The 22,150-nt window shown below is 40.9% G+C and overlaps 1 protein-coding gene across 2 annotated transcripts in view; it reads left to right on the plus strand.

The window, feature by feature from the left end:
- Positions 1 to 4,489: 4,489 nt before the first annotated feature.
- The window catches only part of samd10b (sterile alpha motif domain containing 10b), a 43,216-nt gene continuing 25,555 nt past the window's right edge, over positions 4,490 to 22,150 (plus strand). Inside the window, exon 1 of one of the 2 annotated variants that reach the window (XM_063909814.1) lies at positions 4,490 to 4,784. In XM_063909814.1, the coding sequence (XP_063765884.1) occupies positions 4,772 to 4,784 (13 nt within the window). In that variant the 5' untranslated portion in view covers positions 4,490 to 4,771. Of the gene's footprint in view, positions 4,785 to 16,169; positions 16,322 to 22,150 lie in introns of those variants that run through there. The other variant, XM_063909751.1, reaches the window with a different exon arrangement.

Raw genomic sequence — 22,150 nt, forward strand, 5'->3', positions numbered from 1 at the left:
TCATCAGGCTAGAAATATTTCATTGTATAATTAAGCTAATGACTCAGAATAAATGTGTATTGATTTGCAGCAACATTCCCTCAGAGGAGACAAGAATGGACCCGAAGTAGGGAGAAAATGTCCCCCACATCACAACAGAGCCACTGGTTAGGCATGTCTGTGAATGTCACAGACCATAATAGGATGTGAAAGCCTTTTTCTATGTCATTTTTATATATTATATTTCTTTATTTTGTCCCGGTCTGTATAAAGAAACATAATGTCCCTATCTTATTGTGACACATAGGCACTTTTCTGTGCCACATTATCAAAGGAATCAATGACATTCAGCCAAAGGCTCAGGATGGCATTTTTCCTTGTTCAGTAAAGACTTTGATTCACAGGGGGGGACAAAAAAAAAAAAACCCCAGATGTGCCTAAAGATGTTCCTGAACCATAGCGTGGGTTTGTGTTTGTGTGTGAGAAAGTGTTTGTGTTTGTAACATAGATCAGCTCCAGACACTATCTGTCATACTGTGGACATTTGCATAATAGTGAGGTCACCATAAGGGACTGAGTGGAATGTGAATCAACTTCCTTTCCCATCCTTCCCTCCATGCACACACCCATAAGCACAAATACATCACATACAAGTACACACATTCACACACACAACCATAGGCACAAATACATCTCACACACACGTACACACATTCACACATTAAGGGTGCAGAGCAGGAGGCAAGAGGTGATGATCAGTGACTGGCTAAAGGAATAGATCTCTCAAATAGGTTCTGTCATCTTTGCTCCACATCCTGAATAAATCCAGAGAGGGGACACAACTTTTTCAAAGGATACTTCTCTTCAATATGCGCACAGAATAAGGGAAAACTCTCCCAGGTCTCTGATTAGGAAAACAGCTCAGGGCCACAACTTAACACTATAAAGTGGATTCCTCTCTATCATCTGCACTCATCTCGGTGGAGTAAATAGCTTCCTGTGGGAATTCATTAGATTGCTTTCACTTCCACCTGAAAGAGCCTTCCCTTTCAGATCAGATTAAGAGCAGGCAGCAGAGAACGCTTATGTTCTATTGAAATACAACCTCTTTGAATCTGAGAGTTTAGATGCTCCCAAGGTTAGTCCAGTCTTTCCTCAACTGCTCTTTTCTTTTCACTTTTCCTGTCCTATTTGGAACCATTATATCTCACTGCCAACTCAGTGACAGCCATTCACCATGACACTAGCTTTGGCAAGGATGATGCCACACTCCAGTATCAATAGCTTCTCTATGTCTCTTGAGAAAGTGCTCTCGTTTTCTCTACCGCTCCAGACAGAGCTTGAGCCCAGGCCCTAGACAACCCTTTTTCATCCTCTTATTATGTCTGTGTTAAAACATACAGTTTAGTTTTTAGCCTACAGCTGTTTTCCAAAGTGTGAAGAGTTTAAATGTGTGAGTATTTATCTATGCATGTGTGTAGCACTGTCACAGCAAAAAGTAAAGGAGTCTTGGCACAAGCAGAACAGGCCATATGTGATGGCATTACACTGACAATAAAAGTTTAATGGCATCATCTGTTAGTAACAGGGTGTAATGTATGGGCTGTATAAAGACACCAACACTCACATAGTTCCCATTACTCTTCCCTTACACAATTGCTTATCAACAAGAAATGATGTTTCTACCAAACTCTCAACTACAGGCTACAGAGTAAAGAATAAATAAACACCTACCATTCCCTTGAGCTACTATTCCCTCATGTTTATCTGTGCCATGCCACACAACACTGTACAAACACTCCTTTTCACAAGAGAATCTTAGGTTTTTTTGTCACCTGTCACCTAATAGGCCGATGTTGTGCAAGTCAAACCCCTTGATCTTTGCAGCTCCCAGTTTATTCATTATTCACTGCACTGACCATCCTCTGAATTAAAGATACCAGCTTTGTCTACTCAATTTTTTACAGGACAAAATGTCCTTACAGGCACGCAATAGCACACTTCTAAATTAGGTCCTGTGTTTAAGAGCATGAGTACAAATGTGTCTCTTCATTTGTTCGTGTCTACAAACGTGTGTTGGGATAGACAGTAAGTGCAAATCTACATGAGTGTGTACAATATCATCTTTGTGCATATAGTGATAGTGCTTACACTCCCAGTAAGCATGTGCTCTGGTGAAGCCCTGATGGACCTGCTAGTCCTTTGTTCCTTGTTGTTCACCCTTTGATGCTCCAGTGCCTAGACTCTGGGGAGGGCCCTCATCTTCCAACACAGACCGATGGACGTTCTTGAAGTCTTTTAGGACAGATTGTTTCTGTTCTACACTAAAAAGCACCGGCATAGAGCAATCTGCTTGCATCAGAACAGCACTAGAATCAATTAGCGAGGTATGCTGTGAGATTATATTGACAAAGACACGTTCACAACTTGTTCCCAAATTCTCAGCTTTGAAGTGAAGCTCTGCTGTTTGACGGGCAAATACTGGCTGACGTGGGTGTCCGCCGAGGGACAGCTGTTTTTAGGCTTTTCTGCAAGCATCGAGTGGAACTCCTTTCCGTTTCTAGGTTTATGCAAAGATCATGTGTTTGCAGAGATGGTAGCCCACACATGCTCTTGACTTTTTGACTGTTTCAATGAAGCTCCTTAAAATGGGCACAATTGAAACACAAAAATCTCTCTTGATTCATCCTCAACAACTATTAGACATGTAAAAGCAGCTGTACAATGTTGTTTAAAAGGCGTTCTGAAGTCTGGGAAAATAACCCTGATGTCAAATTATTGACAGAAAGCCAGCTTTATACAGACAGGGGATGTGGATTTTGAAAGATGAGGTGATGACCAAAGTTTAGGTATTAATAGCTGCATTATGGGAAATGGTTGAATCTTCAAGTGAACCAAACAAGATTGCGTATAAGGTGTTTGGTGTTTAAGTATATGTTGAAGCTACGCAACTCAGGTCTGCTTCTTACTAACAATTTAATATGATTGTATTATTTTTATTCTTTATACTATTCAATCATCATTTATTTCAATGTGTTTGTAGCACAACACTGCATTTCCACATTATCTCCCCAACTGGATGATATTTTCATATTTCAGTCCATTTTACCTTTTTAACAAACTGTCTCACTTACACCCTTGAAGATAATTTGGAAACTTTTGGATCAAGCAGGGAAAATTTCGTAGTTATTCAAAGAACAAAAAAGAAAAATCAACAGAAATCTTCTTAGAGATTGTCTGAAAGTCTGACTGAAAGTATACACAAAGAGATGCACAACATAGCTTACCCATATTGTCAACATGGAGACTGACTCACTTGCTGCATTCTTGAATGCATGCAGGTTTGTTTATGTCAGAGGAAGGCTCACTTTTGTTTGAGATTGTTTGCCTACAGAAGCATTGGTTGAAGACGAGAGTTTGTGTCTGCAAGTTTGCAACCTGCACAAATAAAAGGACAAGGTACATACTGTGCAGTTTTCAGTGCTGCCACTATACATTAAAAGGAGACATATAGAGACATTCCGGGTGACTACTTTCTGTGTTTACTATCAGTCAGACTCTGAGGCAAGCATTTCATAAGGCTTCTGTTAAATGTTTGTTTTTTTGAAAAAACTATGAAGCCTTTGCTTCTTGCTTTTTCCAGAGCATGCATTTCCCAAATCTCCAGGAAATAAGTGGTGTAAAACTTTATCCTGGCCATTATAAAGGACAAAAATACAAAGATATCGGCCCAGCTTGCCATCATCTAAATGTAAGCACAATTTCAAATGCTGTGTAGACTGGAGAGGCATACACTGTTACTGATTTACCTTCTTTGTGGCTAAGTTTTATCAATGCTTGTCTGAAAGTCATACATTTCTTTAGCTCAGTCACTAAAGGAATATCACACCTAAAGTATGTCGCAAAGTGCATGGTGCAGCCCACAACTTAAACTGATATTATGGTTGTTTGCGGCAAATGCATGTGCATGCGTACTCTAACTGTACTCTGTATAGTGTGTATAACTGTGTGTGTGTGTGTGTGTGTTACAATGCATGTGCATTTGTGCACCTACCTGTATACTGTGGGTACAACTGTGTGTATTAAAACAAATGTATAAACAGTATATAATAACAGTATGTAAAACCAGAGTGAAAACTGAATTTCCCCCTTGGGGGATAAATAAAGGTTCATTTTCTAAATATCACATTGGGGTTATATTAAAACATTAAACTTTTCTGCAACATAGTCGCTGAAAACAAAAAAGATCTCACTGTATCACAATTGAAGCCTATTGCTGCTACGATTGGGGTTGAGTGTGTGTTTATTTGTGTGTGTGAGTGAGTGAGTGAGTGAGTGAGTGAGTGAGTGAGTGAGTGAGTGAGTGAGTGAGTGAGTGAGAGAGAGAGAGAGAGAGAGAGAGAGAGAGAGAGAGAGGAGGAGGGGGGGAGGGGGGAGCAGTATCTGTATCCAGTAACAGATTGTCTACGGGCGTAATGACCTTTTGTCTCCCGGCGGTCAGGTACACGGAGAGGGGGGCGGGGACTCAGAAGGAGCCGCTTCATATCGGACTGGTCCCGGCGTCCCGGACAACAAATGGCCGTGAACCGACAGAGAGGGAGAGTGTGATTCTTGTTTCTGCTCTCTTTTTTTGTGTATACGTCTACAGTGGGAGCCGTCTCCATGCTCACGTAGAAAGGTACGAGGGGGCAAGAAGCGCTCTTTATTCTCATACTCAGAACATTTTATCCATTCGGCAGAAGAATGGGAGAGTCCTGTTGACACCACGGAGAGATACACGCTGAGACCGACTATGGCTGTGGACGGTAAGAGCGCTCAGTGTCTCTCTAAAGCATGCAAGCACCATAGTATTTATACGGGGACATAATATTGAGTTCATAGTTATGCTACATTTTAGTTTTTTTAAAAGCACATTACACCATATTTGAATGTTTGGCAGGGACATGTGCTATTCTGAAATGATAGAATACGGTAGTAGGAGTTATGCTTTATCGAAAGCATAACTGTACTCAACAATACATGTAACTATAAAATACATCTGTAATTTCCTGGATTTTTGGAATAACCTCGGATCCTGGCCAGTCCTGACCAAAACAAATCATCAAATCTCTGACTGGATCATATATCTTCAATTCAAAGTGTGAATCCACTATTTTTTTTAGTGTCAACCTGAATTTGACTTTAAAATGTGTTATTGATTATTGCAGCCACAATGTTTCTACATACAAGTGTTTCTCTGATGGAGATGTTTTAGAATTGTTGAATTTTCAATCCAGTTAAGTAGCCTACCAATGTGTTGGTGTTGTGCAAAGATACTATATTGGAAGTGCAGTGTTTATCATGGTCTATTTGCACCTGACACTCTATATCTGTGGGCCAGCACCTGCCTCTAACTATAACCTGGATAAATTATAGCTCAGGAATAAAACAATGAAGCAGTATTCATTATTTTGTTTCACTAATAATGGAGACGAAATGCTGCAGATGTGCTCTCATACAAAAAAATAGGATTAGCTCATGATTATAATCGGCGAACTTTCTAACAATTGTTGTTTTCTCGACTTATCAACATGTAATTTTGTTCTATTGAATTACAGAAAAAGTGGAACATTGTCATTAAACATGTCTGAAGCTTAAGACAATTGTTTTAAGGAGAGCAAACCCAATTATCATAATGTCATTATTTCACAGAGCTGAGAGAATCAGAAAAGTGTCACATTTGAGAAGTTGGAAACATTTTTTGTAATTTGCTTGAGACAATACCACAACTATTTGAAAAGTTTAAAAAGTTGCTGATTTACACTTTCTCAATTGATTCATTGACTTATTGTGCTATCTTGCATACCAGGCAAACCCCACATTTCTGAGAGACAATGTTTACATTGAACAACAACATTTACTTAACAGGTCACATTGATGCAGCCAAAAACAAATGTCTGTTTTCAGGCCTCTGAGATGTCTTGCCCGATTCTCCAGCTCCAGGGACAAAGCTGAATAGCCGTGTATAAGAAAGCTAGAGTATTTTTGGATTGTTTGTACTGTTGTTGTTGTTTTTTGTTGTTGTTATCCCTTTAGCATTCCTGTGCTTGGCTTGCTGGTGTTTGCTCCAGGCTAACTAACTTAAGTGAAGCCTAATCAGAGGCTCTCTCTGCTCAAGGGCAATAACGCTTGTGAGAGCATCAGTGTAGTGCCAATGCCAAGTATGTCTTCCATCTGTCCTCTGTCTACCCAAGCAGGTTAGCTATTCATTAGCATGGCTGGGGGTTGGACACTCAATCAGATATTCATATATGCCAGTGACACATTGTGCTATCTATAATTAATCCATCATTTACTTAAACATCATTAATTTACTCAGCGCCATGGGCTTTTTGCTCCAAAAAACTGTGGCACTGTTTTTGGATACACAGGGTTTGATACACAACCAGTGGCAACAGCTAGAACCATTTACTGAAACTCCTCATGCATGTTAGGGCACAGACTGGTGTTTGATAGGAACTTGACAACCTCAAAAGGTTGTTTGCTTTGTGTACTGAACTGGATAACTGTAACCTGTTTGTTGTTAATAATCTAACTAAATTAAAATGTACTACACATTTCACTATGTCATCTTGGACCCTGATTTGTTAACTAAGAGTGTTTCAGGGGGTACAGATACACAATAATAGCTGATGATGTGTAAGATTTGTCTGTAGGTTGCTGTTTCATTGTTAGGTAGACAGTCGGTCACATGCCCGTGACTGTTGATTACAAGAGTTGATCTGCATTTTAAATGGTATTAATAACATTATTAGTCAAGACTGAATGTAAATTGCTGAGAGACTTACATTTTCTTTCTTGCTGCCGACTGAGTCAAGCTTTATAACTATACCCCCTTCATGTTTTGGCTATTCAGAGTGGATGAAATTCAGACGTTTACTTAAATCGACCAGGACATCTGGCTGTATTGTTATATCTGAGATAAGCCACCATAGAAATGATGCTACTGGGTAACTGTATTGTCCACACTGCACAGCATCCAGGAGCAGGGAGATTTTTCAGAGGAAGATAGAGAGAGAGCTGCATGGTCCATCCATATACACATCAAAACTAAGCATGGGGCAATCCAGTGTGTGTGTGTGTGTGTGTGTGTGTGTGTGTGTGTGTGTGTGTGTGTGTGTGTGTGTGTGTGTGTGTGTGTGTGTGTGTGTGTGTGTGTGTGTGTGTGTGTGTTTGTGTGTGTCTCCACTCCAACATTCAGGCCTGACTAAGCTCAGCATGAAAGATATCCAAAGATATGGGTCGATGCAGAGAATGCCAGAGTCGCTTCCATCCATCCATACACTGCTAGACATATGTGCTCACCAATATGACAGGTTCACATGGAGATGAGCAAACCGCTGAATCCAAATCCAAAAACAACCTATTTATTTATAACGACCCCTCTCCCCCTAAGCATGTGGGTAGATAGACGAATGTAGGAGGGTTGACGTTGTCTATTCAATGTCTTAATGATGGACATGTGAGTAGGAAGGAGAATAACAAATGGGAAAAAATGTGTACAGACCTAAATAAAAAAAGGATTTAATACAATTTTTTCTTTAAAGGACACTGAAATGGCATAAAAAGGAAAGAACTGATGCTTATTCTTAGGAAACTACAACTGCCATTTGCTTCTTAGATACTACTACTATGTTAAACACAAAATCACAAATGTCTAAAAAAACTATCTACATTGTTGACCATTGATCTTTTTCTGTTGTGTTTAGCCATCTAGACTTTCCTCAATAGCCCCACAGCACATATACACATCTTTTCTTCAGATCAGGTCACAAAGTCTGTGCTCATTCAACTGGGAAATAATCACCCCTTTTCAGTGGGGCGCTTCTAGTATACCACAGGATTTTAATCTGTACTTGTGCATGTGGGTGCCTGCATGTGTTTTGGTCAATGTGTGTTTATGTTTGAGTGTGTGAACATGCAGATGAGGCAGAAGGCAACAAGCCCCTCAGTTGGTGGGACGATGGGGGAGACGGGGGTGTCGTTGTTAGCTTTACACTGACAAATACACCCTTTGTTGTTTTCCTGGCGTGTGTCACCCTGCCTGCTGGAAGCAGCGTCCATTTGGCGCAATTGGTGTTGGAGCCAAATGTGTTTCTGGCCTCTGTAGTAAAGTAATATGGTAATGGAGTGTTAACCCTCTCTGTTACAGTGGCCCAGCAGGGTTACACAGCAATCTTATGTGAGCATGTGTGTGCGTGATAGAGCATGCAAGCAGTTAACCTCTCTCCCCTGTCCATTGTCAACCCCATCCTCCCCACAGCAGGGTATGTGTCACTCAATACACCACATGGAGAATCCTTTTGAACACACACACAGCCTCCTGTCCTCCATCATCAACTCTCTGATCCACCTCAGCCCTGCGGCTGCACCTGGCCTGAGCCTGTGGATTTTAGACTCACAGAGAAAAGTATAAAGACAAAGTGGACAGAGGGAGAGAATAGACAGAGAATGATGTGTTTGTATAAGTTGTTGAGTGTCTGAAATTCTCTAAATGTCTTGTCAAGTGTGATGAAGAGTTCTCACAAATATTTTCCTCAGTCGAGTGACATTTTAACAATATATGTAATTTTAACTTTGCAGTTTTCATCATACTTAATTGTTATGAAAGCTTTGCACTTACCAAAGTTATTGCGTGTAAATGGGAGCACAGTCTTCCATGCTACAGGTTGGAAACCAGCCAACAATTAGCCAGATTATCTAAATTGAGGTGACACAAATGTGAGTGCACCTGTGTGATCACTCATTGCAAAGAAAAAATGTGTGTCTAGAAAACAATGGTTCATTGAGATTAACAGAATACAAAAAGAGACTGACAAAACACAAATCCCCCTTTGACATGGATCACTTGGTTTGACCCAATGTGGCCCAATTGGCTGCTTGCAGTATTTATTAGTCCTCCGCCCTCAGACACACCCTTTGCTGAACCAGGAAGTAACCTCCCCCAATGAACACGGTAATTCAAAGACAAAGAACATAATTAATACAAACAAATACCCGTGCTAAAATGTGTGCAAATACAATAAACAATGTCAGGGTTAAAGCAAATAAAGAGTTTCCTATTAGATCAGAAGTGTGGTGTTAATTGTTGACTGTTACTATTGGTGGTGAGGGTTCTGTGTAATTGCTTTACCCTGTGTGATTGTGGCCATCACAATCATTTTAGTTTTCGTTTTTTTTTTTTCCTAAATGCATTTAGCAGAACTGGGATGTTTGTTTGAAACCCGTATCATGTAACTGCTTAGAATAATTATCCACTGATTTGGCATTTCCATTGACATCTTCACAGCCGCAGCACACAGTTTTGTTGCAGTTCCCCGTTAAGTTGTGTGGCCCTAATGACTTGGTTAAAGGGATGTTGAAACACATTAATGAAATTGGATGGTGCAAAGCTATTATTGTGTGCAATAAACAGGAATTATCCTTAGATAAGGGGGGGTCATAATGCTGTTTGTCAGGAGTAGGGCATTTAAATCTGCTCACTATAATAGAAATAAAAGAATCAGTTTAATTCAATCTCAGACATTTTTTTAATAAGAGTGTTGATGGAACACATTTTCAATGAGTTATTGATCTAATGAATTTTTCCTCTCAGACCGTCCGCCAACAGCTTCGACCTCTGACCCAGTGTGCAGGGGTGTGATGGACAGAGGATGATTCAGTGGATAAACATTTACACTCTGCTCCTAAAGGCCTCTCAGAGATTGATGAAGTGGTAAAAGAGGAGTCTGCTTTGGCATAAATCAGCAGTGGATTAACAGGAGCAGAGTGTGGTGGATTTTGGACTCTGAGGCATCACACTTCAATTGTCTCATCCATCCAGCCCAGCCTCACCGCTAACCTTGCCATCCTCTTAATACTTACAGAAATGACAAGGCTTCACTGTTCTGATCTAGTGCCCTTGTCCGGGGTCCGACTTCACCCTCAATTCCCCCCTCCTCCCTTACTTCCTCCTTCCTCTTACTCAATTAGAGTGCGCACAGGCCCATATCCTATTTCTCTCCTTTAATTAGCCTTCTGCACACGAAGAGGGATCAACGGAGAGGTTTAAAGGGTACGGGCATGGATGTAAAAGAGAAATGTAATTTTTCTGAAGGATTGCACTAATTAGATATAATTTCATACAGGGGTTGTATCCCTTATGTGCCACACCGTTGTTCAGAATCAGAATGCCTTTATTCGTCCCACTGGGGAAATTTTATTTAGACTTTCTGTCTTAATAATAGCTCTCTTCCTCCATCCCTTTAAATGTTCTTTCCTGAAGATGCTTAATCAATTGAATCAATTTGTGTTTCAGATAAACCATTTGTGTACTTTTATTTTAGGCTATAGTTATGTTAATGGGATTGTAATGATTCAATTTACTTTTAATGATTATTGTCCATTGTTGTTCTCTGTCCTTAAAAAAATGAGATCGCGCATATTGTGTTCGAGCCACGTTTCTGTAATCCTCCTGTGTTCCGTCTCATCTTTGGCCAGATGTCTTTCAGCCTTCAGTTTCAAGGACAGCAGTCAACCTTTCCCCCCACTCGCGATCCTTCCCATTAGAGGCTGCTAAACAAATAGTCTAATTAAGTGTGGCCTTGTGTGATAGGGTAAGCTCGGAGTTTTTCACTCTTTGTTAATAGGTTGGCCTGCTCCTACCAAGTGCCGGGGGTCAGTGGAGCCTGTGGTGTAGATTGCCTATTAAGCCAAATGGCTAATGGCTCCAGCTACACAATAACAAGTCAGACATCCTTGCACGCTCAGGAGCACGAGTCACGTTCAGCCACCGCAAAAGCAATTACATTGCCGGTGCTCGCAATCTTGTAGCATGATCCGCGAAAAGGTTTGATCTGCATGTGAGATAGTTTATGCATGTAGAAAGTGTGTGTGTGTGTGTGTGTGTGTGTGTGTGTGTGTGTGTGTGTGTGTGTGTGTGTGTGTGTGTGTGTGTGTGTGTGTGTGTGTGTGTGTGTGTGTGTGTGTGTGTGTGTGTGTGTGTGTGTGTGTGTGTGTGTGTGTGTGTGTGTGTGTGTGTGTGTGTGTGTGTGTGTGTGAACATGTTTTACAGTCATTCCACCCATCGGTTATACCTCTTCCAAAAATAGAAATCAATTTTGCTTTCTGTCTTCTCCTCTTATCAGCCTTTTAGCCATTCCCCTTCTCTCTGTTCCTCATCTCGCTGCTCCAGCCTATATTTCATACTTTTAATTTTGGATTTGTCCTACCTCTATACAGTTCACCTTCTGTTCGTATTCCACTGCCTCTCTTTTCCTTTGCCTGCTGTATCCCCTGGTGTGTGTTGTAATAGCGCTCTGTGAGTATATACAGTTCTGTCTGGGTCTTTGGCCTCCTCTGGCTGTCACAGTGCTGCTTCAATGGAACCTCAATTTACCATGTCAATAGGCAGCTAAGTGTCAGCGTGTCAGTTCCACAGCCCAGAAAGTGAGAAAGAGTTGTTTAAATGCAGCTCAACTTTCTGTGAATGGCTTTAAGCTCTGGAACTAACAGTATACCTACATCACAGCTTTTCGTTCTCAAACTTATCATGTTTCCTCTCATCCCTACTTCATTCTCACCTGTATCTAGTCCTCTCTTTTTCTGCAACATACCTCTCTCTCAGGCCGCTGCTCTCTCATGACATCCCCCAATGGTATCTCTCTAGAGTTACATAAAAAAGCCCTTCTATCATGTCAATCCCCAAATCTGTTGCATAATCCCTGCAAATGTGAGATTTTCTCCTCACAAACTTTTGCCTTTTTCCATCCAAAACTCACTGAACCAAGAGGCTCTGACTGATATATATATATATATATATATATATATATATATATATATATATATATATATATATATATAGCTCTATATATATATATATATATATACATACACAAAAGCCATATGGCACCCTCAAGAAATGCCTCACGCCATGTCAAATACATGTTGCAGGGATTTATATAATGCTCAAGCTACTCAGATATTTAAATAGTTAAATGTGACACACATGCTTCAGTTTGCATGTACATATAATGTGATTTTCTGCCTTTCAGCCACAAATAAGAACTGACTCTGATTTTCTTAATGTCACGTCCCAGAAAATCTCCTTGAGGCTGAACAGAAGACATCCCTTTTAGCCAAAATGTCCTTCTACCTCATGTGCCCCCTCCTGTCGTACTATTAAAAGATTCATTCTCAGAAAGAGATTGTGACTATGATGCCAGAGACAGTCACTATAGATCATGTTTTGCTAAAAGAAATAACATTTCACCTTGATTTGTTTTGTCAGTTAAAATCCTAAACCTGTAGCTAAAGCTAGAGTTCTTCTATCTAAATCTCATTTGTTGTGTACCCCAGGTTTCTTTGGATTAGTGGTTGTTTTAATCCTTGCCTTGGTCTTTTGATCTCTTTACACCGTGTGGGAAAACTGGCTGTGCACTCGTTGTGTACAATGATGCTCTTTAGAGTGTGTGCCCCCTTTTGACCTGATTTTGTGGAAATCCACTGAGACATGTGGCTGTTGTACCTTATCCGTAGATTAAGACGGATTTGTCTCTTATAAGTGGGAGATAGAGGCAGCGCATGTGATTGCCTAAGTGCTGCATTTGTCACAAAAGGCTGAAGGACTGAAAGACAGAATAATCCTCTAGTGATACATGTTCAGCCATGTACATTTGACTCTGTACAAGAACTCAGGGCTGTGTAAGACTTTTGCAGATCCTGACTGTCACTATAGGGAATAAACAGCCATCAGTTTGTGTAATATATCACCCTAAATGCAGCAGTTTCCTCTCATTTCACTTCATCAGATTTTGTCTTGTCCTCCAGTCATGTCACAATGACTAATTTATGACTTTGTCCCAGAAATTGTTATTATATTGAACTTGTAATGACAGATGTTAAAGTGAAAGCAAGAGCAAACTATTGTCGCGGGAGGCAGACGAGGTTATAGCGCTGTCAGTCAGAGTTAGTGGGGGCGGGTTCTTAGCTGTCATTCCAGCGTTTCGGTCTCGCCCTACATATCAGGTCACTGGTGCTCTGCAGGCTTTGGGTCTTGGCAGGAGCAAACACACGAAAGTAGAGACACAATCCTAGACATCCATGCAATGCATACCGTTTATGCACTTGCGCATGCACATAGACAACTGTGGCACAGAGAAATATGTTCTGATGAGAATAAAAAATCGACACGAGTCACGTATTAAGTTTGCAATAGTCTCAGTGTCCTCAAAAGTGGAATAAAAAGATCACTATAGAGATAAGACATATCTTTTGAAACTTGTTAACAGGCCCCTGTATTGGGACAGCAGAGGAAAATTATTGTACTGGAGGATATCGGGTGGGATGAATGTAAAATAATTAAGGGTTGGATAATAAAGCTCTTTCTTGTCCTCTGTCATCTAAAGTGAAAATGGCTCCAAATCAATGCGTTAATGGGAGTAGATGTAATAGCACAGACATGGGAGTGTGGGTGACAGAAAGAGAAAAGCGAGCTAACGCATTTGATCATGCATGTGCTATTAATGCCCTATTGTTAACATGATGTGTATGAGGGATAATTGTGGTGTGTTTTAGTTTGTGTGTCTCGTTATGTGTGTGTGATTGTCGGTGATGTCGGAGTAGCGGTGATAATAAGGAAACGGTTCAGCAGAGTGGAACAGAGAGTAGGAGTGAGAGCGGGTTTGGAACAGAATTACTGAAATCACTGTGACAAACCATGGAAAGTGGCAGTTTCAGCGTTAACAAGCAAGTTCACACACACATTGACATGGATGCACACACACTAAGGTTGATTAATTGGTGGGTCTCAAAGAGGAGCCCTGAGCAGTTTCTATACCACAGCGCTACCTATGAAACATCTGGCATCATTAGAAGTCAACATTAGGGGATTTGGAGAGCTGAAAGTGTTTACAATCTTGACATTGATTGTGTGATGTATCTGCTTTGGCAAATGGGTAAAGGAACTTGTTTCTAAAGCACGTAATTACATTTACTATTACTGTAGGGATTGATTTTTAAGAGATTTACAAATGTAGCTCGGGATGATAGCTGTTTAAATCACAATAAATGAGATTATTAGTGAGATTAATTCACAATGAAATAGTCCTAAAAAGTCTAAGCTGATTTTATATATTTAGTTTGAGTACATTTTGTTTTGATAGGTCTGTTTATTAAAGGAGTATTTTAGTATTTTGGGAACTACACTTTTCTTGCATTGATACCACTTTCCGTGGTGGTGGGTTAGTTTAGCATAAAGGGGGGAAATGCTGGTCTGGGTCTTCCCTAAGGTGAATAAAATCCACCCAGAGTGAAGTCTGTAAAACTCACTTAATTAACATCAGAAGGTATCTTTATCACCTACTGGCTCTATTCGTAATACTCTTGGAAAAGAAAAATAATCATATTTCATAAAATGTTGAGCAATGCCTTTAAGGAAAACAAAGGTAAGCAAACTATAAGAAATAAGGGTATAAGAGAAGGAGGAGAGATGAAGGGTAGGCAGTTAGTGTAAAGGATTAAGAGGCAAAGGGGGAGTAGAAAGGTTCCCCTGGGATATTTCGGCCTGGACAAGAAGCTCCTGCTGGGACTTTATGTGTATTGAAGTGTGTATTTGCCTGCATGTGTGCATAAAGGCTCCACAAAGAGCTTTGATTCTCTTCCCCGTTTCATCCCAAACTGCCCGCTTTGTACCAGCTGCTGTCTGCTATGTTACCTGACAGCGCAGTCTTGGGAGAGAACAAGTGTGTGTATGTGTGGGGGAAGCATAATTGGCATGTCCGTCTGACTGAAAGGCCCGGACGAAGTGGCAGTGCAGGAGTCGAGCTGATAACATGGCAATTAAGCTCAGAGAGACAGACCCCCAATCAGCACAGCATGCCGCAGAGACCCACAGAGAGAGATGGGACTGCAAGGAGCGGATACAGAGTCGGGGAGAATGGGAGAGTGCCCCCCCCCCCCCCAGGTGTGTGCTAATTTGTCTAGCTGTTAGACTGAAAAAGAAGAGGTTCCTGAATGGTCTAACACGTCTGACTGTATTGTGCTTTCATACACTCCTCTCACCCTGAAAACACCTGCTGTTGGTGCTGCAGATGATCGGAGAACAATGTTTTTAGAAGCATCTTTTTTTTTTTTTACCAACAAGGCATCAGGTTTACATCTTCTGCTGCTTGTTTAAATAAGGCATTGTAGAAATAGAGCAGAGCAGAGTTGTGTGTTGTCTCTGTTTATAGTTGCTAATGCAGCGTGCAAATCTCCTTTCACCTGTCTCGGTAGTAGCACCTGTGTGTGGTTCCCTGTCACAACCTTTGCATCTTCTACCCACATTCCTTCGTTCGTTCCTTCTTTCTCTCCTCCTCCTTCTCGCTGACTGGTAATGCCTCCTGGATCTCATCACCAAGGATCACAACAAACTTTTAAAAACTTCGAAGCTCTGAGTTATATTTCACTTTGCTCACAAAGGTACCTCCACCAGCACCGTAGCCGCTGCAGAGTTGCTGTTTCTAATCATTCATGCTGCTTTCGGATCTACAAACTAACTCCGTCTGCAATTTCCATTCCCTCCCCGTCTATCTGAGCTTCCAATTCATTGGCGCATTTCCATTCGCTCTCCCCTGCGCTCTTTTCTCCTTCTTTGTTTACCTCTCAGCTTCTGTGGAGCATCAACTTTTATCTTTTTCTCCACCGCCCATTCTATAAGCCTATTTCCCCCACTCTTTCATTCCTCTTCATTTTCTTTTTATCCCCTCATCCTGGTGTCTCTTTGTATGGTCCCAGTGTTGGTGAAGAGCAGATTATCAACAAACTCTCACAATGGCCATTTATTCATTTCATTGTTTGCAAACCCCTCAGTGCTCAATAACTTATGCGTTTGTTTTTGTGTGTTTGTGTGTGTATATTTTCAGCTATTGACTGGTTGTTATTTTTGCCACGCTACATTGCCCCTTAATTTGTCCTCTAATACAACATGTCTATGAACAGTGAAATACATGTGAAAAACAAAGTAGGGTACTTGTTTGATAGGCATGGCTTCAGGACATTCAATAAAGTATTGAGTGCTGAATCTCTCCACATCCCGTTCTCCCATCAGGCCACAGTGTGAGTGCACCACATTGATTTAAAGACCACATGTGACAATCACAATAAGCTGAAGTCCATTCAGGCTCCAGACGCCACTGGGTTCACACCGGCTAGCTCAACCTCTGCTCATGGCAGTGATTTAATGTAAAGAGTTATATGGTTAGCGTACAAGGGGCTGATTTCTCTATGCTCAGCAGACAGAGTGTGGGTGATCCTTGGCGAACGGCCTTGCAAGCTATCACTGGAGGTATTTGTGAACTCAAGGAGCTAGCATGCCATGTTTTGCTTGCACAAATTACTTCTTTAATTTCAGTTTAGGAAAGAAAAAAAAAGATAATGGCAAAAGCTGTTTGTGTGATTGCTGAATCACTTTAAAGTTCATTAGCAGACCATCTGGCTTATAGCTCTTGCCTCCAAATGATCAGCTTAAACTGCGCTTGAAATCAAAAACTTATAGCTTGATATTGAAACGCATGCAGACATAGTTTTTTTGTGGTTGACCTGTTCACTGTACACTGAATTTCCAGCATTTAGTTTGTGTGCCTTTTTTAGAGGCTGTGGTGTTGGGTTAAGATGGGAAAGGGGAGATATGACGCTTTAATATTTTGTTCACAGACATCCGTTAATCCACTCAGGCAGAACACTTTGCCACTCAGGGGAACAGCTGTAAACAAACACTTAATATTAAAAAAATCTTGTCTAAGCTAAGAAGTTATGCTCTATGCGTGTGTTCATTTAATATCCCCCATCATTTTGGATTCTTTTTAGCAAAATGCAGAGGAGGACATCCTGCATGACAGACAAACTATGAAGGCAGTTTAGATCACAGCATGTATTGAGATGTGAAAGCCGTGGAATTGTGTTATTCTTACGTGACGGCTGAAATTACTGTAATTGAAAATATACAGAATAACATAATGCCGACGTTCCCTGACTTTCACTGCACTGAATCTTCTAAAATATTGTGAATCTGCCAGTCAACGTATTGTCAAGGTGGGATGTTGATCAGTTAACTTCTTGAATTTGACCTTTTGCAGGATTCACTTATTCAACCAATCAGACGGAACACAGTTTAGTTTAACCTTTTTAATGCTTGCTTGCGGATATCCCTGCCATGTGAATTCAGAACGGTTTAAACATGCATAAAGTCGTGCTCTGCCTGCTTGACCTTTTAATGTAATTTCCTTTATTTTGTCCTCTATCCCATCTGATAAAACAATCTATTCGGAAGTCCTAACCAGGCTAGTTAGGATGAATTTGTCAAAGGTTTTCGTGAGCTGTGAATGATAACAGTGTAGTGGCAGCATGTGAACTAGATTGATCATCTGATTACCTCCCCAGTTAAGCTGTTTTGTCGAATAATAATTCAATACCTCTTAAACAACATCATGCAAATATACACGGATAGTGTATGCCCTTGAAAAGCTTTGGCATTCACTATGATGAATATACTATGGATTCATTATGCAAATGTGACTAACTGGAGTTGCATTGCTCTTCTGTATGTAGATAGTGTCATGGTCAAAGTAACTGGATTAAAAGCGTTGTGCAGTATATTTTAACTCTCACGGATAATGTAGGGGTTTTGGTTTCACAGATGTGGAGAGATTTATTACTTATGGCTGCTTTAATATTTTAAAGGAAGCCCTTAAGTTTCTTGCTGAAACATCAATGAGCTTGTTTACTTACAAGTTTGGGTACACATTTTGAGTGTTGTACCAGTTCAATCTAATTCAAGGCATATTTACATGGACCATGATAAACAAGGTGTAACATTTATGTGTTTCTATGGTTTGGTCTAGCAAATCCCGAAATTTCCACACCAGGATATACTCGCATAACCAGGATACTCCACGCAGAGCCCCAGATAAACCGGGATGCTAGTGCACATTTAAAGGCACCCAGTGATCTTGTCGGTCCCTCAGTTTGATCAAGCCTGATCTCACCTCACATCCTGTTACTCAACCTTGTCCTCCTTTCTCCTCTGACATTCGCTCTGGATTATCGATTGTCTGTGAGATCTAATCTATCCTCCTGGGTCATCATATGAGAGCTTGGCTGTAAAGGGGATAAAACAATCTCATGATCTCATCTGCTCATCATTTCCCTCTTTGTCCTCTTTCATTTCCTATTACAATTAATATTAATGTTCTGCTCTGAAGCTTAATTTGACATCTATTCACTCCCCTGTGATGTGTCTTCTTGCACATTTTCCCATCTTTTCGGTTCTTATTTACCCTGGCCTTCAGTGCTATATCCTCTTAAGAGGGCAGGCCCATGTTAGAACCCTGTATTTCCTCTCCTCTGTCATAACTTCTTTTCCTTTTCTAGTGAAAAACGTTTAGTGAGTTCCGCTGAGCAGCAGTGGATATGACAGCCAGTGTCCTCGGGTGAAGGAGATAGGTGGACTGTGTTTGTGTACGTGTCTTTCTGCGTTTGTGTGTTTTATCTAAAGTGATATGTAATTGTACGTTGTCTGACACAGGGATGGTTAATCAATAGTTCTGTCTGTCTTGGTGGAGTGCGTTGGGAGTTAGAGAAAATAAGTCAGGCTGTCCTTAACGCTGGACCGTTCACTTTGTTGTTTTCTCGCTTCAGTACTGCCTAAAATAGGAATCTAAGGTCAGTCATTTCTCTAAGCAGCCACTGTTCTTCTCTGTGCCTTTGGGGTGCAAATGGATATGGCAAAAAATTTCTGTTATCAGAAATGTTAGCTGCACCTGTGTTCAGGATTACACTGTGCATTGTGAGCTATAAGTTCCCCACTGTTTAAATAAAAAAATCAGCCTTCATCCACATGGCTGCATATACAGACTCTGCAGCTGTATTCAGATACAGCAGCCAGAACAAAAGCGGTAGGGATTATACAGATATGTGTGGGAAATCTTCAAGAGTGGCATTCTCGTATGCATGAACATGCCGGTATCTGCTGACACACACAATCAAAAACATAGATGTAGCTGCAGTTTTCCTCATCTGTGTACTGATAAGAGTTGGTGTGTGGTTATCTTGAGCCCGCATTGTGAGTGTCCATTGTTTATTCCCATTTCCCTATCTGCGTGTTCCTGTGACACTGATGGTTTGTGAAAGAAACGTCAGCCATAGCCTGTGCGACAGTTTCTCATGTCATAGTGGGTAATAGACTGCAAAGCATCATGGGAAAAACCCCTGGGGTACAGGGTTTTAAGTTTATTTTCAAAGCTGCAACCAGAATTCTTTTTATCACCTCCTGCTATTTCAAAATGGAGTAATTTCATGGCTCATTTCTGAGGTTAAGACCGGGTCGGTTAGAGTGGAAGAGTTGTAAATAGCCCCTCGCTTTACCACCCAACTTACTATAGGACCAACAAATCTGGATCATTTGTAGACGTAGTAGACGTGGTGGAGTTGGCAGCACCGGTCTGTTTGATGCTATATTTAGGACTTCAGGTTTAATGTGTTTCACAGGCTTGAAATCACTTCATGATGAAGTTTCACCCTCTTGCAGATTACCAGGAATGAAAAAGACAGGGATTTTTTTCTCTCCCCCTTTCGTATACAACTTGGTCAGCAAATAGAAATGTTATCTTCGAGTTGAATAAGAGGTGCTTGGCAGTTCATGCTAATATGCTGTTAAAATACACCATGTTAACCTCTCTGTGATGCCTGAAATAGGGTGGATTAGCCTGGCCACTTGCCTCCATGCGAGAGGATACATATTTCAGAAGTTGATGCCAAGGTTATGCAAAAATCAAACTTCTACAAAAAGCCCACTCAGCAAAAAAAGTCCACACAGACTAATTTAGATGCACTCTTTAGGAGTCAAATGAGTAATGTCCAGTGATGCCATGTTAATTTACTGTGGGATTTGGCTTGGAACGACCTTCCAGGGTGCCGTATTTAACAGCTTAATTACCTTTACAAAAGGGTATACCTATGAGATTAAGCAGCCTCTCTGCAAGGCAGATGTGCTGCTCAGTCGAGAGGAGGTGATATGAGGTTACACTTCACTGGGCTGAGTCGTATTGACCTACCTACCCTCTGCACACACTGACACACACATAAACACCTGTATGACACTTTGCCCTTGGTTTTGACACCTCGGCCACTGACAGTTTTCTCTCTTACCCTCCATGTGAGGTTGAAGTTACAGATATCTGAGCAACACAAATTGCACATCATCAAATCTTCCTTATTTATTTACTGAGTCTGCTTTTCACCCTGCTTCACTCCATCCACCCTTCATCCTCCCTAGTCTTCTCTCACTTCCTGATTTGAGGTGATAAAAGTCACCGGCAAGGGCATCGAGAGATAATGCTACACCAGCTAGTGAGAAATAGGAAAGAGGAGATTTGACGTTTGTCCGGGCTTATCAAAAGCATGTTTAGACAGACAGGGAAAGGTGACAGATAACCCCTCCTGCTGAATAGTAAAGATGGTAATCACTCTAAATGCAAAGGGACTGCATTCGACACTGATCTTTATCACATCTAGATCCACAGCTAAATCCTATCATTGAGCCTCTTTTAGAATAAATTGCATTTTCTAAAGCTTTGCAACCATAAAATAATGACAACCGTCAGAGGCATACGTTGTAATGCCTTCCAACGGAGACATGAATTGGATATTTAATCACTTTTGCGTGATTTTAAAATCTCAGCCGTGTCTTGTGCCAGGAGGTTAAGTCGGCCGAGTCTATTGAAGCTTGCAGAACGAGCGCTCTGTCTTCATTTAATGACTGCTGGGGTTGGCAAGAGTTTTTGATGTGGCACATATTGAGATTTCAATGGAACTGTGAAGTCATGATGTTGCATTTCCTCATCTACAAAGTGATGTCTATAAAGTGTAGGTCAGTCTCCGCCTAATAATTGGAAAACTCTCTTTAACAGCTTGTGAAATGCAGTTGTTTCGTGGTCTATTAACGCGTCTCCCTGTCTCCTTTCTAAGCTCTTTTACCTTTCCACAGTTTGATCAGTTTTCTGTCAGTTTGCATGGATCCAATGCTAATTTACAGAACCGCTCGCTCTTTCTTGTCTGGCTTGTTCTTGCTTTTGCGCTCGCTCTTGTCTCCTTCTGAGAGATTGGCAGGTCTTTAAGGTTGCAAGGCGCTTAGCTTCCCACGTCCCTTCCTCCTGTCTCCTCCCCTTCAGTCTGACTGGCAGTAATTACATCAGGGCTGGACTTGGTTTGTCCTGACGACCCCAAAGACCTGACAACCAGAAAGAGAAAGAGAGAGAGAGGGAAAAAAGGGGAACAAGTAAGATACTGCTGCATAAAACATACAAAAGTAGCAGCATATAGAAAAGGGGAAAGCGTTAGCGCAGAGAAAGAAGGCGGCATAAGAAGGAAGAGAAGGTTACACATCAGTGATTCCTGACAGGCCTTTCTTGTTTTCATCTTCACACTGTTTTTCATTCCTCCATCATAGCTGTGTGAACCCTTTCGTATTCACCACTGCTCACTTGAAAATACTTTTGGGTTGAGAAAAAGTGCCCTCCCCATCCCTTCACAACCCACACCACTCTCAGCTGCGATCCAGAGTTTCCCACAAGCCTCAGCTTTCATACAGCAGCTCTCAGTGGTCTGTAGTGTAATTCTGAAGTGGGAATTGTCTTGGAAAGCTTGTATTTTTCCCCCTTGTTAGTGAAAAAGAATGGCAGGTTTGTTTTAATGTTGACAATAGATTTCTTAGTTATATCTTTACAGCTCTTATCGGGTATGGAAGAAAGTGCAAAATCATTGGGCTTAAAATCCCATGTAGAGAGAAACATGAAAGAGCTTATATAACCTAACATACGGAGTTGAAATTAATCCATTCTCTTTTTTAAAATCTGGTCCCCAAGAGAAGGGAGGAAAGAAATTAGGAAGTCATTCAGTACACGAAATGAGGCTTTTCTAATAGAATACTCCAACATTGTTCAGTTGTTAAGCTTTTCTCAAGTATAAAAGTAATGAATGCAATGGTCATTATTCCTTGTTTTGCTTTTAGCCCTTTCATCCGTGTCCAGCTCAATGACTGCCTTTACACGCACACATGAATCAGATGGTTTTAAGGGAGAAATCCAGTTGTCATAGCAAATTGCGGAGTGCTTGACAT

This window comes from Eleginops maclovinus, chromosome 1 (assembly GCF_036324505.1).
Source record: "Eleginops maclovinus isolate JMC-PN-2008 ecotype Puerto Natales chromosome 1, JC_Emac_rtc_rv5, whole genome shotgun sequence".
Lineage (NCBI taxonomy): Eukaryota > Metazoa > Chordata > Actinopteri > Perciformes > Eleginopidae > Eleginops > Eleginops maclovinus.